The sequence below is a fragment of the Leptopilina heterotoma genome, unplaced genomic scaffold (assembly GCF_015476425.1).
Source record: "Leptopilina heterotoma isolate Lh14 unplaced genomic scaffold, ASM1547642v1 Lhet_60, whole genome shotgun sequence".
Lineage (NCBI taxonomy): Eukaryota > Metazoa > Arthropoda > Insecta > Hymenoptera > Figitidae > Leptopilina > Leptopilina heterotoma.
Window position 1 is genome coordinate 3,379,463 of NW_025111138.1, and position 26,718 is coordinate 3,406,180.

General features: G+C 23.5%; 2 protein-coding genes across 12 annotated transcripts in view; one reads left to right on the forward strand and one right to left on the reverse strand.

Moving 5' to 3' along the window:
- Window positions 1–15,220, reverse strand: part of LOC122509419 — a 50,739-nt gene extending 35,519 nt beyond the window's left edge. For 8 of the 10 annotated variants that reach the window (XM_043623469.1, XM_043623474.1, XM_043623471.1 and 5 more), the window contains exons 1-5: window positions 15,153–15,220; window positions 12,353–12,641; window positions 6,388–6,674; window positions 4,111–4,401; window positions 131–316 (exon numbers count right to left, since the gene is read on the reverse strand). In XM_043623469.1, the coding sequence (XP_043479404.1) occupies window positions 131–316; window positions 4,111–4,401; window positions 6,388–6,626 (716 nt within the window). In that variant the 5' untranslated portion in view covers window positions 6,627–6,674; window positions 12,353–12,641; window positions 15,153–15,220. Of the gene's footprint in view, window positions 1–130; window positions 317–829; window positions 1,105–4,110; window positions 4,402–6,387; window positions 6,675–12,352; window positions 12,642–15,152 lie in introns of those variants that run through there. The other 2 variants (XM_043623478.1, XM_043623479.1) reach the window with 2 other exon arrangements.
- A 287-nt stretch (window positions 15,221–15,507) lies between these two features.
- Window positions 15,508–26,471, forward strand: LOC122509420 (histone lysine demethylase PHF8-like). 2 transcript variants are annotated; one of them, XM_043623481.1, is made up of 12 exons: window positions 15,508–15,689; window positions 16,162–16,247; window positions 18,471–18,749; window positions 18,907–19,048; window positions 19,435–19,884; window positions 20,036–20,237; window positions 22,463–23,235; window positions 23,703–23,756; window positions 23,914–24,092; window positions 24,306–24,508; window positions 24,846–25,032; window positions 25,110–26,471. In XM_043623481.1, exons 1-12 carry the CDS (start codon window positions 15,592–15,594, stop codon window positions 25,187–25,189), a joined length of 2,733 nt encoding a protein of 910 aa, XP_043479416.1. In that variant the 5' UTR covers window positions 15,508–15,591; the 3' UTR covers window positions 25,190–26,471. The 2 variants fall into 2 exon arrangements, with proteins under 2 accessions (XP_043479416.1, XP_043479415.1); XM_043623480.1 differs by having other exon boundaries at window positions 15,509–15,689; window positions 23,905–24,092.
- The last annotated feature ends 247 nt before the right edge of the window (window positions 26,472–26,718 follow it).

Below are 26,718 nucleotides of genomic sequence, written 5' to 3' on the forward strand. Positions count from 1 at the left end.
GAAAATAAAATTTATAAAATTGCTGTTATCTTATTTTTTATTTTGTTTTGTTTCTTTTTTCTTTTCTTTTATTGTCATATCTCTCTTTTAGTCACGCGAGGCTTTTAAAGTTTTCTTTTGATTAACTCACCGACTTCTTAATTCCCACACACTTTGTCTATTTGGAGATTTGTTGTTCTTCTTTGCAGATAATTTTTCAGATGAAATTTCATCGTTTGGAACTGAATTCGATGCTGTGAGATAGCGTGACTTTCGAGACGCTACTTTAGCACGACTCTGCGAAAAGACCTCACGACCACCGGCTATTTCAATTATTCTACAACAAAAAATTGTCTTCAATTATTTCTCTTCTATTATTACAAAAATCTGTATTAATAATTAATTAATTAATTAAATAATAATAAGTTACAAATAATTATTACAAAATATTTCCAAAAAGAAATAATTACAAAATAAAAGAAAACTAATAAAATTACTTTTATAAAAGTTTAGTTTTACAAAAAAGATTAATTTACGATAAATCTCATAATTCCAGAGGTGAGTGGATATTTTTAAAGATTTAATACTCTCTTAAGCACTTCATTGCTATTACTGATTTATGATTTCATTGCTTCTTGTTATATGAAGCATAAGAAAAAAATGTTCCACACCCAGTTTGTATGATACATATCTTAAAAAATAAATCTCTGCACAGTGTAATTATTTACTATGTCAATTCTCCTGTCAAGTAATTTCAAAGTTCTCTTAAAAATCGAAAATCTAATTGATTTTGCTATTTCAATGCCAAAAAAATACTTTATAATATTGAATAATTTTCATAAATTTGCACCTATTTTTTTAAACGTTTTTAAACAAAGTCCAGAATGACAGAAGGCTTAACCTTAAATCCATATGTGTAACATAGAAAACCAGTCTCTTTGAATACTTAAAAATCTGTTACAACTAATATCAGGAATCTTCGAAATGCACATTTTTATAAAATTGAAAAAAAGAAAGGGTGCCATTCCATTATTTAAACAATATAACTTTTATACACTATTTTTTTGTTCTACTGCGGTACATTGTGTGTATATATATGTATACCATCAGATACAGTTTACTTTCTGAAACTGGAAATAACTTTGATTCATTGATTCTCCGAGTGTGACGCTTTTGTCGATTTCCGGTATTTAAATAAAAACACCTCCTACACGTTATGAAAAATTAAAATAGTTTCAATGAATACAAATTTATTATTATAATCTCACCGCAATTGTGAAAAACGATAAAATATAACTTGTTGCGTATATTATTAATTTTGTCTGATTATTAATTTTACGGCTACTTTTTTTTAAATAGAAAGTCTTTTATTTTGTGTTTATTATTAGAAACTCGTTGCAGTTAGCTTCAAGTTTTTAAAGGGGATGGATTATTTCAGGATGATTTTTTTTGTCTCTTGATAGTTTTTTGTAAAATAGAAAAAGTATTCAATACGAATTGTTTTCAGATAAAAAAAATACGACATTCCCCTCTGAATGTGAGATTTTGAATTAAACTGTAAAAGAATTGAAAAATTTGTAGATTATTGATAATAATAATTTCTCCATAATTGTTTGGTTAATATAAGAAAACCGATATTGTGAAAGAATCGTTTAAAAATAGCATTAACTTATTATAGCCGGAAATATGAGTATTATACCCGGAAGTATTAATATCATACCCCAACCCATAATAATTATTAATTGTGCTTATAAGCGCACAAAATGCAACGCGTCAAAGATAGGAACCTAAGAAGCAAAATAAAAAATACACAAAAAATGTTTGTAATAAACTTATTTTTGAGTATCTTTAATTGTAAAATTATTCAAAACATCAATAGTTTTTTTTTGTAAATAAATATTTATTCATTATTCTTATTTTTCCGTAAAAATTGAGATTTTTATAAATTTCCCATTTAAAATCTTTCGAAATTCCTTAATTTATATAACAATCACTGTATTTTACCAAAAATTATTTTCAACATTTAAATTCAATTATTTTCTACAATTTTTAATTTTACAATTCTTCTCTGAATCAATTATTTTTAATAATTTTTGAGAATTCAATTATTTAATCAAAGAAGAAAAGAAAATACAACAAAAATAATTCTGAAATCCACTTGTTCACAATTCGATTTCATGAAATTCCAATAATTTGAAAATTTTTCAATAACACTTTTTTCAAAAATTTTCGAATAAAAGGATTAGGATGTAAAAAATTAATTTTTTCAGAATTTTTAATTAAAATTTTTCAAAATTCAAATTTTCTAAAACTTTAATTTAAAAGCTTTTGAAATTTAATCTGTATTACAATAATAATTTTACTCTGGCACTCAATTCGCAGAATGAAATTAGTTTTTTAATATATTCTTTGATAATTTATTTTGTTTAACATTTTGAAATTAAAAAATTAATAAAGTTCCAATTTAATTTTTTCAAGATTAAATAATAACATAATAGATTTGAATCAAAAATAATAATTTGATTTGTAAAATTAATTTAACATTCTAAGCCATTAATAGAGTTACTTATAAATTATTGTATAAAAACTAATTTTTATTAATTAAAAATAAGGTTTTTTTTAAATTTATTTTCTAAGAAAAACTGAATTTTATTTGTTTCAACATCTCCTTCTATGTAAAATTAAAAAATTAATTTTTAGAAAGTTCATATTACTTTTATTTTTATTAGTTTAAATTTTTATTAATTCAAATTTAATGCTTGTATTGAATTTTATTAAAATTTATGAAAGTAATTGGAGAGTTTTATTAAAATTTATTAAAAATAATTGAATTCTTTCGAGAAATTTATGTAAATTGCATAGAAAATAATTGAATTTTTAAGAGAAATTTTATTATTTATGAAAATAATTCAATTCTTATATAGAATTTTATTAATATTTTTCAAAATAATTGAATTTTGGCAAATAATTTTATTAATATTTTTCAAAATAATTGAATTTTATTAAAATTTATTAAAAACTTTATTTTTTTCCTCTTTCGAGGAATTTATGTAAATTTCATTGAAAATAATTGAAATTCTTGTGAATTTTTCGACGAATCTGATTAAAATTGTATTGGAAATAACTAAATTCTTATATAGAATTTTATTAATATTTTTCAAAATAATTGAAATTCTTGTGAATTTTCGACGAATCTAAATAAAATTGTATTGAAAATAATTCAATTTTATATAGAATTTTATTAATATTTTTCAAAATAATTGAAATTCTGTAATAAATTTTATTAAAAATAATTGAATTCTTTCGAAAAATTATATTAAAATTGTTTTTAAAAAAATTATGAAAATAATTAAATTTTCACATATTTTTTCGATGAATTGAATTAAAATTGTACTTGACAATAATTCAATTGTTATATGGATTTTTATTAAAATTTATTAAATATAATTAAATTCTTTTGAGAAATTTCATTAAAATTATATTGAAATTAATCAAATTTCTGTGAAGAATTTATTAAGATTTTTGGAAATGATTGAATTGTTTTGAAGAAGTTTATTAAAGTTTTCGAAAATATTATATAATAATTAATTAAAAAATGAATTTTTCAAAATTTTGAGTCTGAAATTATTCGAAATTTACTAGTTACTTATAAAAATTGTAAATACTCCTTTTATAAAATTTAATTATTTTTTGAATTTTTAGGTAAAATGATTCGCTAAATAATTTATAAATAATAATTTTATAATAGGTCTTCAAGAATTCTATTTAGAATTTTTTTTATAAATCCTAGAAATTTAATAGTTTTTCCAGTATTTTTGATCAAATTCCCTAACTTTTCCCTTGATTTCCCGATCAATTTTACTCTCCCTGACTTTCCTCTGAATTCCCTGATTTCCCTGTGAAATATTCTGTATCATTTATCTCTGTCAAATCGAATTAATTCGAATCGAATAAAAATTATTTCTTCATACATATATGGAAGAAAATAATCTAAATAATAAAATTTTGCTTCTTAGATCTCATTCTTTGCAAAAGAAGAAAAATTTTCTCTTTTCGAAAAAATTCTTCTTTCACTACCCAATAATTATTATACCGGATTTCCAGCAATGTAATTGTTCGTTATTGTGATACCTAGAGTCTCTGAGTTTATAGCTCCGATCATCCTTGGTCGATGTGAGAATGTATATAGGACTCTCTTCAGTTCCACTGTCCTCGAGTTGAGACTGAGGCTGATGATCACTTCCGGCCAGGCTTCCGTAATTTGGAGCATCCTCACTACGCCCAGAGGCAGATGACGAACTCGAGGATGATGCCTTAGTTGTAGACGGAAGTTGTCCTTCACCAATGAATCCAGGCACCATGCTCGCCGTCCTACGGGACAGCGAACCTGATTTTTTCCTCCCATTGGCTCGTTTCCTGCACCTAAAAATGAAACATGAATCTCTTAACAAGTATAATATACATAGACACACAGCCAATTAAAGTTGAAACTAATTGGCATTCATCTAGCATCATCAACACTACTACACCCAACTCATATATTATATTTTCATCTCAGAAAATGTTCCCCCTTTCCCTCATTTTTCTTTTTCCATATAAATAAATATAGTCATTTGAGAAAATAAAATAGTTTTCATCTTCGGTTTTTTATCTTTATCAATTACCTTCAAAATCGAAAAAATTATTTCCAACGCAAACAAATTTTTATATCTGAACGAAAAGAAAAATCTAAATCTGACATTTTTTGAAATTACATCAATTTCAATACTTTGCTTTAATAATATTGCGGTTAAAAATAATTTTTTACTCTTGACGTTGTTTTATTCTTTATTCTTCATAACTAAAAAAAGAAGAAATCAATTTAAATGAATTTATAAACGAATCGAAAATACATAAACTAGAGAGTAAAATACATTTTTTTTTGTTTTAAACTTTTTATAGGCACAAAAAGGAGAAATTAAAGAATTTAAATTCCATTTGACAAATTCTATTTATAGATTTTTCCTCTCACCCCGTAGTAAATAATTAAAATATTAGCAATATTCACGTTATATACGGTTGGAATTGAACTGATTTCAATTTCCGGGATTTCCTTACGGCATTAAATGGGATTAAATTGATTCGTATTTCCACCATCCTAAGGGAATTACTTTTGATTTGAAATGGTTTGAGAAACGAATCATATTTCTAATCGTTTCAATCAATATTTTTTAATTAAAAAAAACATCGCGTCTTATAGTGGAATACAAACACTCGATATTGTATATACAAAAAGAAAAAAAGAAAGAAAATTTATATTTCCTTTTCAATATTTTTATACTGTAAACAATATTTATTTACTCTGTTCGATATTTTTATACTGTTTTCAATATTTCTATTCTGTAGACAATATTTCTATGCTGTATAACAATATTAATATTCTGTCTCTGGGTTGACAACAAAAATTTTGATTTCGTTTTTCTCCAACTTTTCCCTGATCTCCAGATAGAATTTTAACTTTTTCCTTGATCCATTTTAAATAAAATACTTCGCTCGGTCATTTTCAAAACTTTCAATAAAATTATTTTTATAAAATTCAATTGTTTTTAATAGAATTTTTGAGAATTTTAATTATTTGTTTATTAAAATTCATTTATTTATAAAAAACATAATTAAAGTATTTTCTAAAAACTAATAATTCAGAATTTCAAATAAAATTATTCGAAAATTCAATATTTTAAACAAAAATTTAATTTAAACCTTTGAAAAATTAACTAATTAATAAAAATTGTAATTGTAACTCTTTCGTAATTAAATTAAATAATTAAATTTCATTATTTTCAATTTATTTGCATGAAATTCCAATTAATTTTATAATTTTTGTAATAAAATAAATTTTTGTAATTATTTACCGATTTCTAGTTTAAAACCTTTCTGAAATTTATTTTTGAAAATTTTAACTTTTTTTTAACTAAAATCTTTTTTGAGATAATTGAAATTAATTACCTAATTTTAAGAAAGTTATATTCTAGAATTTATTTTAAATTTATTTAATGTAAATTGAAATAAATTTAATTCAATTTAAAAGAAATTCAGTTTAATGTAATTTAATTCAATTATTCTATTCAATTTCAACACTTTTTAAAGTAATTGCGATTAAAAAGTTTTTAAGGTGAAAAAAAATTCACAGAGAAATTTAGTTTTTCAAAAATACTCTTGGACTCAAAAAAATTTTTTTTGCAGTTATTCCAGAAGTTTTTTATTTTTCCAGTACTTTTGAAAACAAAAAATCTTGACTTTCCCCTGATTTCCTGGCCAATTTCATTTTCCCCGACTTTTCCCTGAATTCCTCGATTTTCCTGACTTGTGGCAACCCTGCGATATCCATATAAATAGATATCAGTATATATATACATGAGAAGAACTTGCCTGTCGGAAGTTTCTCTTTCAAGGTCGATCATGTCTTCCGATACCGTGGAATTGGAGGGTGCGGTGCTGGTAGCAACGCTTGAGATGTCAATGATGGAGTTGACCTCCGGATGACAAGGGTGGTCATGCAGCTGATCAGCTTGCGTTGAACCCCCTGGAAGCGGGGGTGGCCCTCCTCTAGGCCGGCATTTTGGAAAAAGTCGGTTCAAATCTGCGTTCTCCAAAATCAAGCTTGTCATCGCCAATTACCGATCATTTCTCCATAGAGGATCCAGTCCATTCTTTATCTTGAAACCAAAAAGCAAACATTCACAAATATTTCCTTATTTCGAAAATTGTTACTCCAAAGGGCATAAAAATTTCCTCTAAACAATTAAATTAATTTAATTAATGTAACTAAAATATTGAACTAAAGTTTACAACGCCAAACCTGCCTGACGATTTTTACTTAGAATTTGAAAGAAATTTGTAACTTAGAAAATCGTCAAATTTGACGTTGTAAACTTCAGTTCAATGCTAAAATTAAAAAAATTAGTTAACTAAAAAATTAATTTAATAATTTCATAGAAATTCATAAAAATAATTTATTTCTTTATTATTTATTTCAATAAATAAACGAGCTTACAAAGAAAAGAAAAATAAAATTCAATGAAAATTTATTTTAAAAAATAATAATTTATAAAAAAAATAAAAATTAGTCAGGGTGTCTATACTATTTTTCTTTTAACGAAATTCCCGGCTTTGTCCTAATTTTTTCCCTGTTTTTTTCTCATCAAATTTAAATTTATTTGATTTCGAACATAAATAAATCTACAAATGGCTTCAAAAATTTTTATTAGAGTTTTTATGAATAATTAAATTCTTTTGACGAGTTTCTTTAAATTTTTTGAAAATGTTTCTTTAATAATTTTAATTGAAAATTTGAAAAATAATTGAATTGAACAAAGAATTTTTTCAATTTTTTAAAAGAATCTTGTCTGTTCATAATTATAATTAAAAATTTGATTATTCAATTTTATTAAAATTGTATTGATAATAATTGAATTTCTGCAAAGAATTTTACTATTTTTAAAAGTAATTGAATCTTTTCAAAGAATGTTATTATTTAATAAAAATAATTGAATTCTTGCAAAGAATTTTATTAAAATTTATAAAATAATAAGCAGTAATTTCTAATTATGTACTTAATAAGTAATGAAAATTTAATTCTTTCAAGAAATAAATAAATATAATTTATTTGAACATTCAAAATTTTTAAAATTATAAAAATTTAAGAGAATTTCTATAATTTTAATTATTTAATAACAAATGAAAAAAAATTCTTTGTTCAATTCAATTATTTTATAAATTTTCAATTGAAATTATTAAAGAAACATTATTTTCGAAAAATTTAAATAAAATCCTTTAAAAAAATTCAATTATTTTTAATAGAATGTAAAGAAATTTCAATTATTTCCAAATTTTTAAATTATTTGTTTATAAAAATTCAATTATCTCGAAACAATAGAATTGAAAAATTTCAAAACTCTTATTTTTCAGAATTTTCAGAAAAAACTTTGCGAAAATTAAATTAGAAAATTTTAATTATTGTGTATCTTTATTTAATAAATAAATAATTTAATTACTAATCTTCGCACCAATAAACATGAATACATTAGAATAAGACTCTAAAATTCAATTATTAAATTTAAATATTCTGAAAATTCGATTTGTTAAAAGTTTCTGTTTCTAATATGAAATTCTTTAACAAATTTAATTATTTTCAGTTGAATTTCACAAAATTTCTATTAATTCGATAATTTTTAAAAATTTATTTACATTATATTTCAATCAGTGATTTATTCTTTTATTTACTTTTTACTATAAAATTAATTATTTTTAACTAATTCAAATTCAGAGAACGGTATATAAATATCTATAAAAATTGAAATAAAAAGCGATTTTTTAAAAACAAATTAAAATAATAAAACTATTTTTAATTTGGTGAAAAAATTCCTGGCTCATTTCCGGGTTTTCCCGGTCAAATTAAATTCCCGGCTATTTCTTGATTATAGTAGACACCCTGTTAGTGAAAAATTAACAAAAAAATAATTAATTTACAGGAAATTTAATCGTTACTTGTTTCGTCAGAACTTTCTGTTATTTCACAACCAGTGCTTTTCTTTACAAATTTTTTTCCCCCATTTTCCTTTTCTCAAAAGAGAAGAATAATCTGCGTGAAATTGTTTTAATCGTATACAATTAAAAAGTTTTAATTATACTGAAACATGTTTTGATGGAATTCCGTTTAAAACGAGTAAAATAGCGGCGCATTTTGAAAACTGTTTTAGAGAGAGAAAAAAAAGATGACTTTTAATTTGGACAATTTTATTTCTATCTCCCTCTTGTCTTCATTGCTTTATACTGTCCAATGAATAGAGCATGTGGCATTTTACACCTTTTTTTCTTTTTGTTTTAATTTTTTTTTTTTTTTGAAAGAGAGAAGGTGAAGAGAAAAGGAGAAATTATTTTCGCTTAGCTGAGTCGGGGCTTGGCTGGGTGTCGTGCCCACAAGCACAAACATAGGACACGACTGCGAGGTGAACGGGGTCGGGGGTGAGAACCTGGTCTGTGTGCGCTCCTCTGAGTCTGGAATCAATAGGGGGTCACTGGCATCAACAGATACAATTTGAGTACCAAGCAGTACTTTTATTCATGAAATATTTTCCTTTTTATACTATTAACCTAATAAAAGCTATGTTTCATTAAAAAACAAATCCAACCATTATGTTAATGACTAGCTTTCAACATTATAATCTAATTATCTCTTCAATGCACGTGTATATTTACACTTTTTTTTCCATATAAATCTTATTTTCGTTTATACATCCTCTCTCGTTTATATGCACATTATTAAAATTATTATTCCTCTGATATCAAAACTTGACATTTTTTTTCAATTTGAAAATAAATAAAGTGCAAAACTATTTCTGTATGTACACCATTCGCGAAAATTCATAATTAACTGCTGATGAAAATGTCCTTAATAATTGTCAGCTTTTTGACTCTAATTTTATTTTTCAAACTTTATTTTTTTTAATTTAAAAAAATTTTTCTCTTGAAATTTATCTTCAATAATCGTATAGAAATGTTAATTATTATTATTAGCAAATATTAACCGATATTAATAAATTAAAATTCATTAATAAATTAATATTATTAATAAATGAATAAATATAATTCTAAATTAATATACATTAGTAAATTAATAAATATTTGAATTTATCACTCGGTCGTCTTAGTTAAAATATACTTCGTTCAACTCAATGTTTTATATTATAAATAAATTAATATTAATAAATTAATAAATTAAAATAAATTAATTAAAATAAATAAATCAATAAATATTAATTGTATAAATATATATATTCCATTAACGTCGATACTATTGGAATAAAATAATTTGCAAACTAAATATAAAAAAAACTCCCATTCGGGAATAAATTGAGAAAATATTTTCATCTCCAATATTGAAGAATTGTTCAAATTTTAATGATTTAATTTATTTTCAAAAAAGAAAAAAAAATCGCAATTGATTGCACAATAAAGTCAAATAACTTCCATTTAGCGCTATATGAACGATTTTATACCTGCGAGGCAAATTTATATATAAATGAAAATTTAACAAGCTGTAAAATTTGAATTTTTGACTTTAACTTTCATATATAATATTTTTTTTTCCAATAAATATTTGCCACGAAAAATTAAAGACAAATATAAATTCAAATATTTGCCGTATTTAATTTAGTTTTACTTGAAATTCAAGTTGCGATACTCAAATAATTGGTAATTAAAAAAATTAAATTGAACAAACAAACTGGAAAATTGGAAAAAAAGTAAAAACTAATAAATACAAATAAAATAGGTAAATAAAAACAATAAAAAAAAAATAAAAATAAAATAAGTAAATAAAAAAAATAATAAAAATAATCTAAATAAATAAAAAAATGAAAATAAAATAAGTAATTAAAAAATTAATAAAAATAATCTAAATAAATAAAAAAAAATGATAAAAATATTCTAAATAAATAAAAAAAAAATATTTAAAAAATAATGAAATAAAATAATAAAAATAATCTAAATAAATAGATAAATAAAGAAAATAAATAATAAAATTTTTTCAAATAAATAATAACAATAAATAAAAATTAAAAAAATTAATAGAAATAATAAATAGAAGAAATAAAGACAAAAAATTCTGATTTTATATTATATTATTATTTATATTATTCATTTTTTCACCCAAATAAGTTTCGACTGATTGATAAATTCAATATTATTCTTTTTTTTATTTATTAAAAATTAAAAATTGCAAATATTAAAAAGTTGACATTTCTGCATTGAAAGTAATTTCAATGCAATTAAAATTAATTATCCCGATATAATAAAAAATTGAATATCTTCAAGAAAGGAGATTTTTTCACAAAGAGCAATTTTTTCAATTTTTTTTAACAAAAGAATCTAACGACTCTTTTTTATTCTATATAAAAGAACGTGGATTTTTTCTATGAGAAAAATAAATCGACTAAATGAGAAAAACCCCAAAAAAAGAAATGATGATCAACAAAATTGCTTTCTCGTATGCGATAATCAAATTTTCCCTTTCATTTCGACTAGAATATAAATCTTTAGGAAAGTTTTAATTAAAGCACTAAATATAAGGATATGCAAATGTGCAGCTTTGTTCTAGTTAAGTTAACATGAATTATATGTGAATCGTGCACATCGAAAGATTTAATTAACTCCAAAATTTTGAAATTCACACTAATCACGAAAACAAAAAAATTGATAAGAATGCAAAATTCGAATAATTAGCAAAATTTTAAATTGACTATTAGTTTTTGACAAAAAGTCAAAAAAAAAATCAAAAATTAACAGATTCGAAATTTTGAATTGAAGAAATTCGATTCTTCGAATCGAAATTCGAAATTCTATCGTTGATAGAAAAAAATTATCTCCATGTCTGTCTCATCGTTAATTTCCAGATGTTTGCCTTTGATTTAAACTACATTCATTGTAATATATAACTAAAGCACAATTCTACAAGTGCCTCTTCAGTTCTTTTTAACAAGCTCTTACAATGTTTTTGACACTCACTTCCGGTGTTGAGAGAAGAAGAAGAAGAAAAAAAAGAGAGGAGTACCGACGACCAGAATTGAAGGTGAGTCGCACTTGTCATGAGCAAGCGAAAAACCCTTCCGTATTTTCGTTCGTGCGCAGTAGCTTTCATGATTTTCGTTAACTTTCTTCACTTCGATCTCGAGAAAAACTACTACGGGTACATATCAACACCTCTCGGCGGTCGTCGCCATTACTTTTGAGAATTGGAATTCTGTTTTTCTAAAAAAAAATAGGTCACGAAAAATTACCCTCTTTATTGAATATCAATTTTTTTTCTTTTCGCCTTTTTTGCAATTGGAGCAAGAATTTTAACTTCCTCAAAATCACTGCCTTCTGATGCGTACGTTTTTTTACGCTCGAAACATCATGTTAACCACGTTGCAAGCGCGGAATTTTCACCCTTATTATATTCCATTGAATCATGAATCATCCTTCGATTTTCTTGAATCGTCTGATCACACACGCATGATAAGAATGAATCAGTGGATAAAACCCGAGGGGGTGAAAAATTGAACTAAAAACGGAAAGGGAAAGAAATTTTTTTCAACGAGAATAAAAATTCGGAAATCTCTTTAAAAAATTGGGAAAAAGAAATTAAAAATGGACAAGGAATAAATGAAATAAATGGAATAAAAGTAATCTGTAGACAGAGAGAGTATCTATCCCCTTTATACAACTCAAGGAGGGGAATCGATCCAACACATTAATGTATCCCACGGTATATCGCATTGAAAAGCACTGGATGAAAACGTGAACGTTCGTGAACGAGAAACCATGGTTTTAAGAAGAATATTTCAATTTTTACCTGTCCGTGTTTGCACTTTTAAAACAAATACGCCTGTCACTTGACTTTTAAGGCACAATGCAAAGAAATTCAGAGGACTTTAAAAGTGCCTCAATTACACAAAACACTGTATACGAATCTCGGAGGGTGGCCGGTCACTGTCATGTCAGTGAATAACCAAGGAGCAGATGGCGCTGAAAGCTAAGGGTTGTTCGCGACACCCCTAGTGTAGCATAACCCCTCTCGTGCCCACTTCTCCATAGCCAATAGGGGAGTTAACGTCAACCAAACTAGGAAATAGTGGTTTAACCTGAAAAATAAATACACCATTAATTGCTTTTTTCCAGAAACATATTTTATCATTATACTTTATTATTATTTCCGCTCATTCTATTATTATTTACTCTCATTACATTATTCTTCTAAATATTTTTCGTAAACGAATATAAATTTACTAGCAAAAATGTTACGCGCGGAACGTGATATTCAATTTATTATATTATTATGCAAATTAGAAAAATTTTACTTTCAAAATATGAATTTCTAAATAATTTCAGATTCACAGTTTAAAAAAATTCAATTATTAACTGATTTACTAATTAGTTATTTTTGTTTATAATTAAAAAAATTATTTTTAAATTTTTTATAAAATTCTAGTCAAGAATTCAACTGTTCTCATAAATAATAAAATTCATCGAAAGAATTCAATTATTTTCAAAAAAAAAAGATTCACGAAAGAATTCAATTTTTTTCTTAATTCGTTATAAATATTTAAAAAAAATTTAATTATTTTCTAAAATTTCTATAAATCATTCGAAACAATTTAATTATTTTTTTAAATAGTAAAATCTTTGCAAAAATTCAATTATTTTCAACAAAAAAAAAGTTCCACGAAAGAATTCAATTTTTTTCTTAATTCGTTGTAAAATATTTGAAATAAATTTAGAATATTATTTAAAAAATTTTTTAAAAATCCTTCGAAACAAATTAATTATTTTTTTAAACAGTAAAATCTTTGGAAAAATTCAATTAATTTTAAAAAAAAAGTTCCACAAAAGAATTCAATTTTTTTCTTAATTCATTATAAAATATTACAAAAAAATTTAATTATTTTCTAAAATTTTTATAAATTCATAAAAAATTAATTTATTCTTATAAATAGTAAAATTCTTTGCAAAAATTCAATTATTTTTAATACTGTTTTAAAAATATTTTATGAAATAATTCGCAATTTTTGTAAAATTTTAATAGAATTTCATGAAAAAATTTAATAATTTTCTAAAATGTTTAAAAATTCTTCGATACAATTCAATTATTTTTTTAAATAGTAAAATCTTTGGAAAAATTCAATTATTTTCAAAAAAAATTTCACGATAGAATTAAATTTTTTTCTTAATTCATTATAAAATATTTCAAACGAATTTAATAATTATTTTCTAAAAATTTTATAAATCCTTCGAAACAATTTTATTTTATTTATAAATAGTAAAATTCTTTGCAAAAATTTAATTATTTTTAATACAATTTTAATAACATTTCATGAAAAAATTCAATTTTTTTCTAATTCGTTCTAATAAAAAATTTCAATAGAATTCAATGATTTTCTAAACTTTTGATAAATCCTTCAAAATAATTCAATTATATTTATAATAAATATTTTATTATATTATTATATTTATAAATAGTAAAATTCTTTGCAAAAATTCAATTATTTTCAAAAAAAAATTCACGAAAGAATTCAATTATTTTCTAAGATGTTAATAAAATGTAATAATTAAATGTTTAATTTTGATTATTAACAAACACGATTATTTTAAAAACTGGAAAGGAATTGTTCATAAAATTCAATTATTTAAAAAATTTGCAATTAAAATTATTAAAGAAACTCCATTATTTAAAAAAAAATTGTAAGAAATTCTTTAAAAAGAATTTAATTAGAATGGTCTAAAATTTTAACAAAATTCTCCACGAGAATTAAATTATTTTCCTAAATAAAAAAATTATTCGTAGGAATTCTATTATTATAAACCTTTCAAGACACAAATATTAAAGGAAACAGAATAAAATTTTTAATGGAGCACTTAATTTTTCAATTAAAGTAAAGTTGTTGAAAGTAGTATTGATTATTTTCCATGAATTCAAATTTAAATAGAATCGAATAAAAACTAACACAACTAAAAAAAATGTACAGAAAAGTTCTTTCTTTTATTAAAAAAGAAATAATTTTTTCTTTTCGATAAAATAAATTATTCGTTTTCTTATTATTTTTTACTTAATTAGTGTGTATTTTTAAATTACGATTTTCCTAAAGTTTTAAACGTTCAAATGAATGGCGATTTTTTTTTGCTTTTAATTTGTATTAAAAAAAAAATAATTTTGTATACTACAAAAATTCATTTTTGAATAAGCAAATATTTAATTTTAATTATTCTCTTTTGTACAGTATTTTTAAAAATATTTAAATAAAAAATAAATTTTGTTTATTTTAACGTTCAGAACTTTGGGAAAATATTTAATGTAACGGTTATACTTTTTGTTTAAGACTCAAATCAAAGTTCTTTATCGAAAAAAAAGTATTCATTAGCCGGGACTATTTAATAACTATCATAGGGATTTCGATTTAAAGACTAAAAATTGCATTTTATGAGGAAAATGTTGAACGAATTTTGTAGATAAAGCAAAAAAAAATCCACGTAATGCAATTTATAGTTAATAACTATTTCAACTTCCTGAACGGCTTCATTACTAAACAAAAAACTGAAAAAGGAAATAATTATTAGAATTCAATCAAATTGATAAGATAAACGAAAGAATAAATTACTTTTCAAAAGGAAATTTTTGCTTCTCCATTTTTCATTCTATTTATTTTTTGTCTGCCTTTTCCTTTTTTGTCTTTTTTTACCCTTTTTACTCATTTATTGTTTTTACTTTTTACCCTTTTTACTATTTACTTTTAACTGTTTTTTAAACCATTTTTAACTGATTACTGTTTTTTTTACTATATTTACGTCGCTATTTACTATTTACTTGTAACCGTTTTTTTAACTGAATTGCAAAGAATAAATAACCTAGATGCACGAACTCACGCGTTGAATACACGAGTCGTAAGTCCAATTCACAGTTTTTCAGCACTCTCACATCCCATCCCTGGTCCCCTCCGTCAAATATCCCCTCTACGTTAATTTTACTTATAGCATTTTTGTTGTAGGCAGAGCCATCAAATAATGGTGAATAGTTTTAAATAAACATTTTTATTAAAAATGGAATTACCAATAACATATTGCCTGTGTGGTCAACCTTTTGACGATGAACAATTTATGATACAATGTGATGTCTGCAAAGATTGGTATCATGGAGCGTAAGTGCTTGATTTTCACGGTATTTTAGATAATTACAACCCCCTAATTTGTTTGTAACTAAAATATACACAAAAAAAGTCATATTATTTATTAAATGTCATATTACTATTCTAAACAGCACTCTGCTTTCCCCTTATCTTTAAGTTGAAGTATTGGTTTCTTTATAAACAGGACTATTTCATCAGTGCAATAAAAATAAATTGTTATGCTTCACATAACCTATAAGGGAATCGTTTCCATAACAAAAATCGAGTAAAAACTGTTAATATTGTGAAGGGAATTTATAAAAGATACCTTTTTTCTTTTGCATTTTGCATATTAGAAAGAAAAGAAACTTATTACACAAAGAACAATGTTATTTTAGGCAAAATTATGGCGTTCTGTTCATAACTTTCGGTGTTTGTATTTATCAGATATAAACCTTGTATACAAATAGGAAAAATATTAAAAAATACTTTACTTACCTTACAGGTGTGTTAATGTACGAGAATATATGACAATAGACCTTGACAAATTTCACTGTCCACGATGTGAAGCAACTAGTGGTCCATCCTTAAGTGAGTACAAGTTTCGAGAAATTCTGCAAAAAAAAGAAAAGAAAATACTAAAGTTTTAGGTACTGAGTTTAGAAAAATATTAAGTACTAAGTCATAAAAAGATTAGTTACCAAGCAGGGTGGCCACATGTCAGTAAAGTCAGGGAAATGTCAGGAAAAAAATTTTTTGTCAGTGAAATTAAAAAATTTGAGACTTTTTTCGACTTATTTTCAAAAATTGCGACTTTTCTTCCAAAACATTGAAACAAAATACCACAATTTTTAGTAAAAAAGTTCAACTTATTTTGATTTTTATAATGTTTCAATGAAAAATCTTTAGATGTAAATTTAAAAATGAAAATTAGCTTCTAATTTTTTTAAATTCAATACTTTTAGTATTTTCAATTACATATTTCTAAAAATTCAAATTGATACAAAAAATAATAACATTTTAGAATTATTTTTAAGATTTTTGAGAAAAAAATCATATTTTTATGATACTAAATAAATAAATATTCAAAATTTTAATTAAAATTCATCAAAAAATTAATTAGTTTATTTAAATTATACAAAAATCTATATTAATAATAATCGTTGTATTCCGGTAATCTGTTCGCAGTTTGCTTTTTTGTTTCCTAACTTTTTAAATAATTTTTCTTTTTAAATGTTTTCAATTTTAAAATTAATGTAGGTACTAAAAATCATTGAATTCTTGCAAAGTATTTAGGTATCAAGAAATTTGAAAATATTGAATTAATTTCAAGAATTTTATCAACATTTTTTTCAATAATTGAATTCTTTCGAGAAAATGTAATTAAAATTGTATTATTAACAATAATTTAATTCGTGGCAAGATTTTTATTAAAATTCTTTAAAATAATTGATTTGTTTTGGAGAATTTATTTCAATTTTCTTAAAAATAATGGAGTTTTTAAAAAATAATTTTTACTGAAAATTTTGAAAGTAATCGAATTTTATGAAGATTTTCTTTTAAGTTTTTAAAATAATTGTGTTTATTATTAATTATAATTAATAATTTTCCTATTAAATTATATTTAAATTATTCATAGAAAATTAAATTCTTTTAATAAATTTTATTAGAGTTTTTGTAAATAATTACATTTTTTTTGAAGAATTTCATTAAATTTCGTAAAAATAATGTAATTTTTTAAAAATAATTTTATTTATAAATTTTGAAAATAATAATTGAAATTTACAAAAAATTTTATTCAACACTTTTGAGAACAATTGAATTGTTTAGAAAAATTTTATTACAATTTTTAAAAATAATTGAACCTGTCAGAGATATTTTATTAAAATTATCTTGAATATAATTAAATTTGTTTCTAGAAATTTTATTAAAAAATTGTATTGAAAATAATTGAATTTCTCATGAGAATTTTATTATTTACAAAAATAAGCGAATCTTGCCAAGAATTTTACAATTTATATAAATACTTGAATTGTTTCAAAGAATTTTATTAGAATTGTTGAAAATAATTGTATTTTTATTAAAACTCTTGAAAATAATTGAATTAAAATAATATTTTTAAAAATAATTGTATTTTTCGAGAAATTTTATTAAAATTATATTGAAAATAATTGAATTTCTCATAAGAATTTTATTATTTATGAAGATAATTGAATCTTGCGGAGGATTTTACAATTCATAAAAATAATTGAATTGTTTCGATGAATTTTTTTAAATAATTGAATTTTTTAAAGGAATTTTATTAAAAATTTTGAAAAAAAATGATTTTTTTAAAAAGAATTTTATCAAAATTGTCGAAAATAATTGAATTTATATTAAAATTCTTGAAAATTGAAGAACTTAATTTTTCCAAAATTAATTGTAAGAATTTTTTATTATAGTTTTTTGAAAATATTATTATACCTTAAAAACTTGAGAAAAAAACATGGAAAGTTACAATTATAAAAAAAATTGAGTTTCTGTATTTAAATAATTAAATTCAAGAAGAAATTTCGGAAAATTTTTTAAAATAGGTAATTGATTTAAAGATTAATAATTTTCCGTAAATTTTTATATTTTTCTGTAACAAGAATTTTGTCAAGAAAAGTAATTTTAATGTCAGTAAATTGTCAGGGAAATTAATAAACTGAAACTTGTGACTACCCTGCTAAGTCACAAAAATATTGGGTACTAAAAGTCACAAAAGTATTTGGTATAAGTATACGTTACAAAAATATAAAAGTACAAAGTTAAGTTTACAAAATTTTATTTTAGTGAAAACTCGAACAAATTGGCATCGCCATAATTATTTAGAAGTAAACGCTGAAACAAAACCTGTGCAAACTGGTACTCCAGTTTTTATCAGAGAATTAAAATCGAGGCACTTTGCAAAAGCGGACGAAGTTTTGAAGCATGTTAGAGGTCAACAATTAACAATACAATATTTAGAGAATAATGATTTTGACACGCCTATCATCATCGATGGAAAAGAAGGTCTGGACATGATTGTGCCACCGTCCAATTTTAGTGTTTACGATGTTGAGAGTTATGTCGGTAAGAAAAATTGTTAATATTTTAAATAAAATAGAAAACAATTGTTTAAGTAATATATTTCAAAAATTGTTTTTCTAACTTTAGGAAAATATTTTCTAAATTTAATGAAAATTCAATAAATTTTTCTTGTAAAATTGTAGTTTGTATTTTACTTTAGGTGGAGATAGAGAAATGGACGTTATTGATGTTGCGAGACAAAATAATATACGAATGAAACTCAGAGAATTTGTTGAATATTATAATGCACCTGTCCGATCAAGAATTTTAAATGTCATCAGTCTTGAATTCACAAATACTGGGTAAATGAAAAAAGATACTATTTTTTTATTAGTTTCTTATTGAAATCATTTTTTAACGATCAATATAATTATAATTATTAAATTGATTAATAAGAACTGAATTCCTTAGAAGAATCTTATTCAAATTTTTGAAAACAATTCAATTCATTTAAGAAATTTTATTAAAATTGTATTGAAAATAATTAATTTTTTTTCAATTTTATTACAATTTTTTTTTTAATAATTGAATTCATTTCAATGAATTATTTATAAAAGTATTCGAATTCATCTGATATTTAAATTTAAAATAAAATAAATCAATTATATTGAGAAAGTATTTAATTATTTGAAAAAAATAAAGAAATAAAAATGTATAGAAAATAGAATTATAATATTAAAAATTGCAGTCTTGCACCACTGGTTGAAGCACCTTACATTGCACGCAAACTTGATTGGGTGAATGCAGTGTGGCCACGAGACTGGCCTGAAGACAGTGAAATGAAACGTCCGGAAGTACAAAAATATTGCCTAATGGGCGTAAAGGATAGTTTTACAGATTTTCATGTTGATTTCGGTGGCACATCCGTCTGGTATCATATTTTACGCGGGGAAAAAATATTTTATCTCATCAGACCGACACCCACTAATTTACAATTATATCAACATTGGATGTGCAGTTCAACGCAAAGTGAAACATTTTTCGGCGATCAAGCCGACGCATGTTACAAGTGTACATTAAAGCAAGGACAAACCATGTTAATACCAACTGGTTGGATTCATGCCGTTTTAACACCAGTCGATTCCCTCGTCTTTGGGGGAAATTTCGTTCACAGTCTTAACATTCCCATGCAAATACAGTAAGCACTTTGATATTTTTATTCAATTTTCGTCATTTTTCAAAAAGACAATAATTAAAAATACATTTAAAAATACATTTTAAAATACATTTAAAAATAAATTTCAAAAAGACAAGATTTTTTTAAAAATCGCTTCGCCTTTTTTTTTTAGAATTTACGAAATAGAGAAGAAAATGAAAACACCGTACAAATTTCAATATCCTGGTTTCGAAACAATCAATTGGTTTGCCGCAAAAAAATTGTTGAAAGAATTAAAAGAATTGAATCACGAGGGTAAAAAATGTCCTGCCTATTTTTTGCAAGGTGTTAAAGCCTTATTGAGTATACTCAAACAATGGAATACCGATAAAGATGTAAGTTGTGAAATTAGTTTATTTTCTAAAATCGAAAACAGGCATCATAGTACCACAAAAATTTAATTTTGTTTTTCTCTGATTTCCAGACAAAATTTTGACTTTTTCCCTGACCCTAAAGATTATTCTGATTCAGTCGAATTTTTAACTAAATTTTTTCTTTAAATCAATTACTTTTAATAATTAATAATTCAATTTTACGAAATTTCGATTATTCGGAAATTCTTCAATTAAATATATTTTTGATAATAAAAACTTCAAATAATTTTTAAAACAATTCAATTAAATTTTCTAAAAAATTAATTTCACAGAATTGTTAGTTTAAAAGTATGAAAAATTCAAATTTTCAAAGATTTCAGTTTTAAACCTTTTCAAAATACAATTATTTTCAAAAAATTCGTGCTATAATGCTTTTAATATTCAATTATCATCTAAAATTATAATTAAAATTTATTTTTAAAACAATTTTAATTAGAAAATTAAATTTAATTATTTAAATAGGTACAAAAATAAGTAATTTATTGACGAATTTAATGTTTGTTAAAATTTAATTCTCGTAAAGAATTATACCACCAAATTTTTAAATAATTAAATTCTTTGGAAGAAATTTAAAACTTTTTAAGAATTATTACATTTTTCAAGAAATTCGATTAAAATAATTGAAATTCTGTGATAATTTTTATTATTTATAAAAATGATGGAATTATTGCTACGAAATTTATAAAAATTTATAAATAAATTATTTATAAATTTTGCTACAGAATTTTTGCTACAGGGTTGCTACAGAACCTGGAAAACCTGGAAAACCTGGAAAAGTCAGGGATTTTTTAAAAAAGGTCTGGAATACCTGGAAAAGTCAGGGATTTTTTAAAAAAAGGTCTGGAATACCTGGAAATGTCATGGAAATTTGAAATACCTGGAATTTTATTCCACTTAATATTTTTTACTACATTTTTTCTTTTAAAAAATGATGTCTTGGAATTCCTGGAAATGTCCTGAAATATCCTTGAATTTTCCATATTTTGCTTTTAAATATTCAATAATTTAAAAATTTTACTTAAATTTAAAAAAATAATTTTTTTGATCCATCAAAAAATAATTTTAATTTGTCGTTTGATTAAAGAATCTGATATCTATATTATATAATATTGATTTTTAACTCTTTTTATAATAAAATTAATATTTTTGTTCAAGTAGGTTAATTTAAATTATGTTAATCGTAATATGAAATAATATTACACATGTAAATGTCCTGGAAAAATAAAAAATCTGTCCTGGAATGTCCTGGAATTTTAAGTCATATTTTCAGTAGACACCCTGTCTGTGCTTTAATAATCAAATAGAGATAATCTAACGTGAATATTTTTATAATACAGAAAAATTGCTCTAATTTATAATGTTCAAAAGGTGACCTGGAAATTTATCAGATTTGGTACTGGAAAACCTGGAAAAGTCATGGAAATTTAAAAACAGACTTCTGTAGCAACCCTGATAATGAATTTATGTGAAATTTTTATTTTTTATGAAAATAATTAAATGTTCGCGGAGAATTTTATTAAATTTTTTCAATAGATGAATTCTTTTAGAAAATTTTATTAAAATAGAATAAAGATATTGAAAGTCATTGATTTTAGAAAAAATTTTACAAATAATTGAAATTTTGCCAAGAATTTTATTAAATTTTTCGAGAATAATTGAATTTTGAAGAAGAATATTATTATTTATAAAGAGAATTAAAATTTTAACGACAATTTCTTTAAATTTTTAAATATAATTGAATTTCTGCGAAGAATTTTATTACTTTTGATTTTTGAAAATAGTTGAGTTTTTGCAATCATTTGAAACTTTTCCAAAATTCAAATTTTGTTAGTATTTTTAACTAAAATTCCTCGATAAATTCATTATTTTTAATAATTAATTAAATATGTATATTAAAAAATTTAACTAATTTCAGAATAATTTAAATGTTGAAATTTTTTTCAAAAATTTCATTGTTTTAAAATTTCTAATTAAATTTATTCAAAATTGAAATTTTCTAAAATTATAAATTGAAACCTTTTGAATGTCATTTATTTGTTAAAATTCTAAACCCCAACTCTTATGAAATTGAATTAATCTTGAAATATTTAAGTAAAATTATTCATTAAATAATTTCTTAGTAATAACTGTGATGCCTGCGAAAATATTAAATTAAATAAAATTTAAATTCAATTTCTTTTTTTCAGTATAATATGGCAAGTCGAAGTCAAATACCAGCGAGTATGAATAGTCAAAAATTACTGAAAGATATCAGTAAAGAAATTCGCCACGCCGAGAGATATTTAATATCTCTAAATCCCCCAAAACCAGAACGTGAAAGTAAACGAAAGAAGAAAAAACCATTGAATAAAGATTTTGTTGACTATGAAAGTGCTGATCGTATGAAAAATAGTCCATTCAGTGCAACACTTAACGAAGCAAATAAAAAAACTGACACTGTTATCAATGAAACACGAACAAATTGTAGGCCTCCGATAAAAATGACACTACCAAAACCACTTCCTGCCTTTTCGTTTGTTAAAGAAAATGCAAATACACCAAAAGCAAGTGACATGACATTTACTAAAAAACGGGCATCGAAAGTCGGCAAACAAAGTCCAAAAGTTATTAGATTTAAATTAGGTGATAAGGAAATGGTTCGAAGTACAAATGACAATATTAATATTTATGGAAATTTTGCAATAGATAGTACAGTTGAAACGCCTAAGGAATTAACGTGGAAGCAAACGTCGGTTTATGATTTTCACGATGGTAGTAATGAAAGTGATGTGGAAAAATTTACCATCGACGAAGAGCCAAAGCGAAAGAAAGTCACGAAAGCACCGCAAAAAAGGGTTAAACGTTTATGTACACAAGATAATAATATTCCTAATGAAACAATACCGAAAAATGGTATCGAGGAACTTTTAAAGGCATCCGCCTATACTTTGGGAACAACGAGTCAACGATTGGACGTCAAGTGAGTTCACTTTTCAATATTTTTAATCACTTTTTTTATACTTTTATTCACGAGATTTCGCACTCGCATCTAAAAATAATAAATTTCCAAATTGCAATTATTTAAAATTCTAATTCCAGATTAAAAATTTATTAATTAATTAACAAAAAGTATTCAAATAATTATTTATTGACTTTCTGAATAATTTAATTTAGAAATTCTGGAAAAATGAGGTTTTTGAAAAATTGTATTTAATATTTTTTGAAGACAGTTGAATTTCCGAAAATAATTTTAAAAAATTGAAACGATTGAAAATTTTGTCACTTTTTTTTAATTAATGAGTGCAAAGTCTGTTATGGTTCAGTCTTAATTTTTTTTTTACTTTTTCTTCATTTATTCTTATTTTGAAATTATAATTTACAAATAATGATTAAAAAATGTTAGTTGATAATTGATAACAAATAATAAATAATACTAATTATTTTCAGTCCTTCTGTGTCGAACTCCTATTTCGAACAACCGGCCGCAACACCGAATATGGGGTAAGAATTAAGAAAATTTTAAACCGTGTGTAGTTATAGTAATTTGTTATGTGTGATTTTCTTTGATTTGATTTTAATTTGCGAATGGTCAATGCGTCATTTTTTTGATGTCTTGATGTCTTAATAATTATAAATTGAAAACGCTTAGTTCTGGCAGGGCTTCGCCATCGACGCAGGATGCGATTGCCGGAATGTTGTCGATAAGCGGTCAATGTTACTCCTCAACGTCAAAGAAACCAGTGAAAACGCAAAAAGCAAAACCGCCAAAAGCAATAATCGAAGACGAGGATCTTTTACTTGAAAACATTGACAAAGTCCATCAAGATGACGATTTCAGTAAGATTTTTTATTTTTTATTCTAATTTTACCAAATTAAATAGAAAATATTAGTTTTTGAAAAAAACGGAAAGAAAAATATGTAGAAAAATAGAAAGAAAAATAGAATTAAAAAAGAACAGGAAAAAATGTTCGTTTATTCAAAAATTTTTGTTTTAGGACAATTTTAGATTGTTTTAGACTTGAATTTTTTTTTGATTGTCAATTTTTTAGTTTATCCAGCATTAGACGTATCGGATGATGAGGAATTTGCTTTCAAAAATAAAGGCAAACGAGAGGAGGACGAAGCTTGGAATCCAAAAGCGAGAGTTGGACCACTTTTACCAAAAACTAATCGTCCTGCGCGAGAAGGTGCTAAAAAAACATCAGTGGAGAAAGGATTGGAAGCAGCCGCTGCTAAACGAGCGAAGCAACCGGTAAATTTTTACAATGTCGAGTCTCCAAAATATTGATAATTAATTATCAACATTTAGACTCGACTTAATTTTTGGAAAATATTAAAAGTCCATTAATTTATTGATCAGCAAATTAAAAAAAAGTGACTTTAAGATGTTTTGAAAATATTTTTCAAATTATCTTTTAAATACCTTTTGATTAGGAGAATTTTTTTTTCCGATTTGAGAATATAGATTTTTAATGACTTTGAAAAATTCTTTAAACTTTTGACTCTTTAAATTTAAGAATTTAATAATTCTTTTCGAGTATTAAATGAGAAAAAAAATTGAGGAATAATTTTTGTTTCTATTTTTACAGTCGACATCGAAAAGAACGTATAATAAACGGAAGCAAAAAGATCTAAATATTGCATCAGCTGCGACAAGTTCTGTAATACCAAGGGAAAGTACACCTAAAGCAAGTACCACTACTTATACATCAATTTTATCCAGTCCAAACAGATTAAGAGATGTTAAGGCAAAACTTGCCGCTCCCGTTCCAGTTGGTAAGAGAAAATTTCAAAAATACAGCAAATATTTCTTTGTGTTCTAAAAAAAAATATTAATTCCAATTCATTTTCAGAGCGAAAACCGAAAAAGGGGATGAAAACAGCAAAACAACGTTTGGGGAAAATTCTAAAAATTCACAAAATGATTCACTAAAACTCCAGAAGAAGAAATATTTAGTAGTTTTTATTTTTATTCAAAATCAACTTTGGTAGTTCCGAACTGCTATGTAAATAGAGCGAGTATTTTTTTTTAATTTGAAACAAATAGAAAACTTGTTTTCAAGTAGATAGTTTATTTTAATTTTCTATTGACTAGTTATTTTTTTATTTTATATTATTTTTTTTTTGATTTTTTTTTTTTTTTTTTTTTTATTTTAATGTATAAACGAAACTTCCGAGCACAGTATTCTGATCACAGTATAGAAATAATACAACGATTGGTTAAAGTTGAATACCTCAGACATTTTATATTCTTTCTAGTTGTAAATACGATAATTCCAAAAGCGAAGAAAAAAAAAGTTATGTTGACAATCAACCCCCGATGAACGAAAAGTTTATTTATTTACTGAGGTTTAAAAAAAATAAATCTAATTTTCGTTAAATTTCTAATTGGTATTTTTGCATAAGATAAATATAAAATAATTATAGAGTATTTAAAAGATTACATTAACACTTAAGAATTATTGTAGGAATTTGTTGTCAAACAGCAAATAAAATATATAAATGAAATTTATAAAAAAAAAAAAAATTATTGTCAAGTTTTTAATTCTTGCAATAAAATTCAATTTATTTACAAGTCTGAATATTTGAAATAATCTACATGAATGTATATATATTCGTAATATGTATTGCAAAATCTTTAGACAACTTTAATGAATAGGCTTAAGAGAGGCTGTATTTGATTATAATCGTATACTTTTCATAGATTTACCTTTCTTGTGATTTCTGAAAAGGAAAAAAAAAAAAGTAAAACTTGTAACAAGAAAGGTAAAATATTAACTTCAAAAGTGTTATTATTATTATGTAAACAATATATATTCGTACGAGAAAGCATTTGTGAATATAACATATTCTATTTTTAAACTCACAAAATTATATACTCTACATTTAATTTCGATAATTTTACTAACAAAGAATGTATGTTTAGTAATTTTATTGCTTCAGTATTGTTGTGTTTTTAATATACATATTAATCTGACGAAAAATCTACGACCATAAATGCTGTGAAAAAAGACTTTTTTACTATATAAATACCTTGGCGGTAAACTAACAAATTTTTTTTTTTTAATTTTTGACAAAATGCAATTTATTTGTTCTTATATTTAATATTACATATTAAGCAACTAGAGTAACGAGATTCAAATCATTTATAGTACTTGTATTTCATAAAAATTATGGGATAAACTTCGAAATTAAAATATGTTTTTGCACTCACAGATTTTGAATTTTTTATTCCCTTTTTACCCCCATTTTCAATTATTTTCGAAATTAAAAAAAATTATATATTTTTTTTTCAATTCTCGTACTATTTTGAGAAAAATTCGTATTTAATTTTACAATTTTATTTTAACTGAAAATTTTTGTTTAAAAATAGAATTTTTAAGACATTTTTTTTTATTTTAATCAATTTTTTTTAATAGCTTGATTACTTTAATTAAAAAATATATATAAGATTTCCTAAAG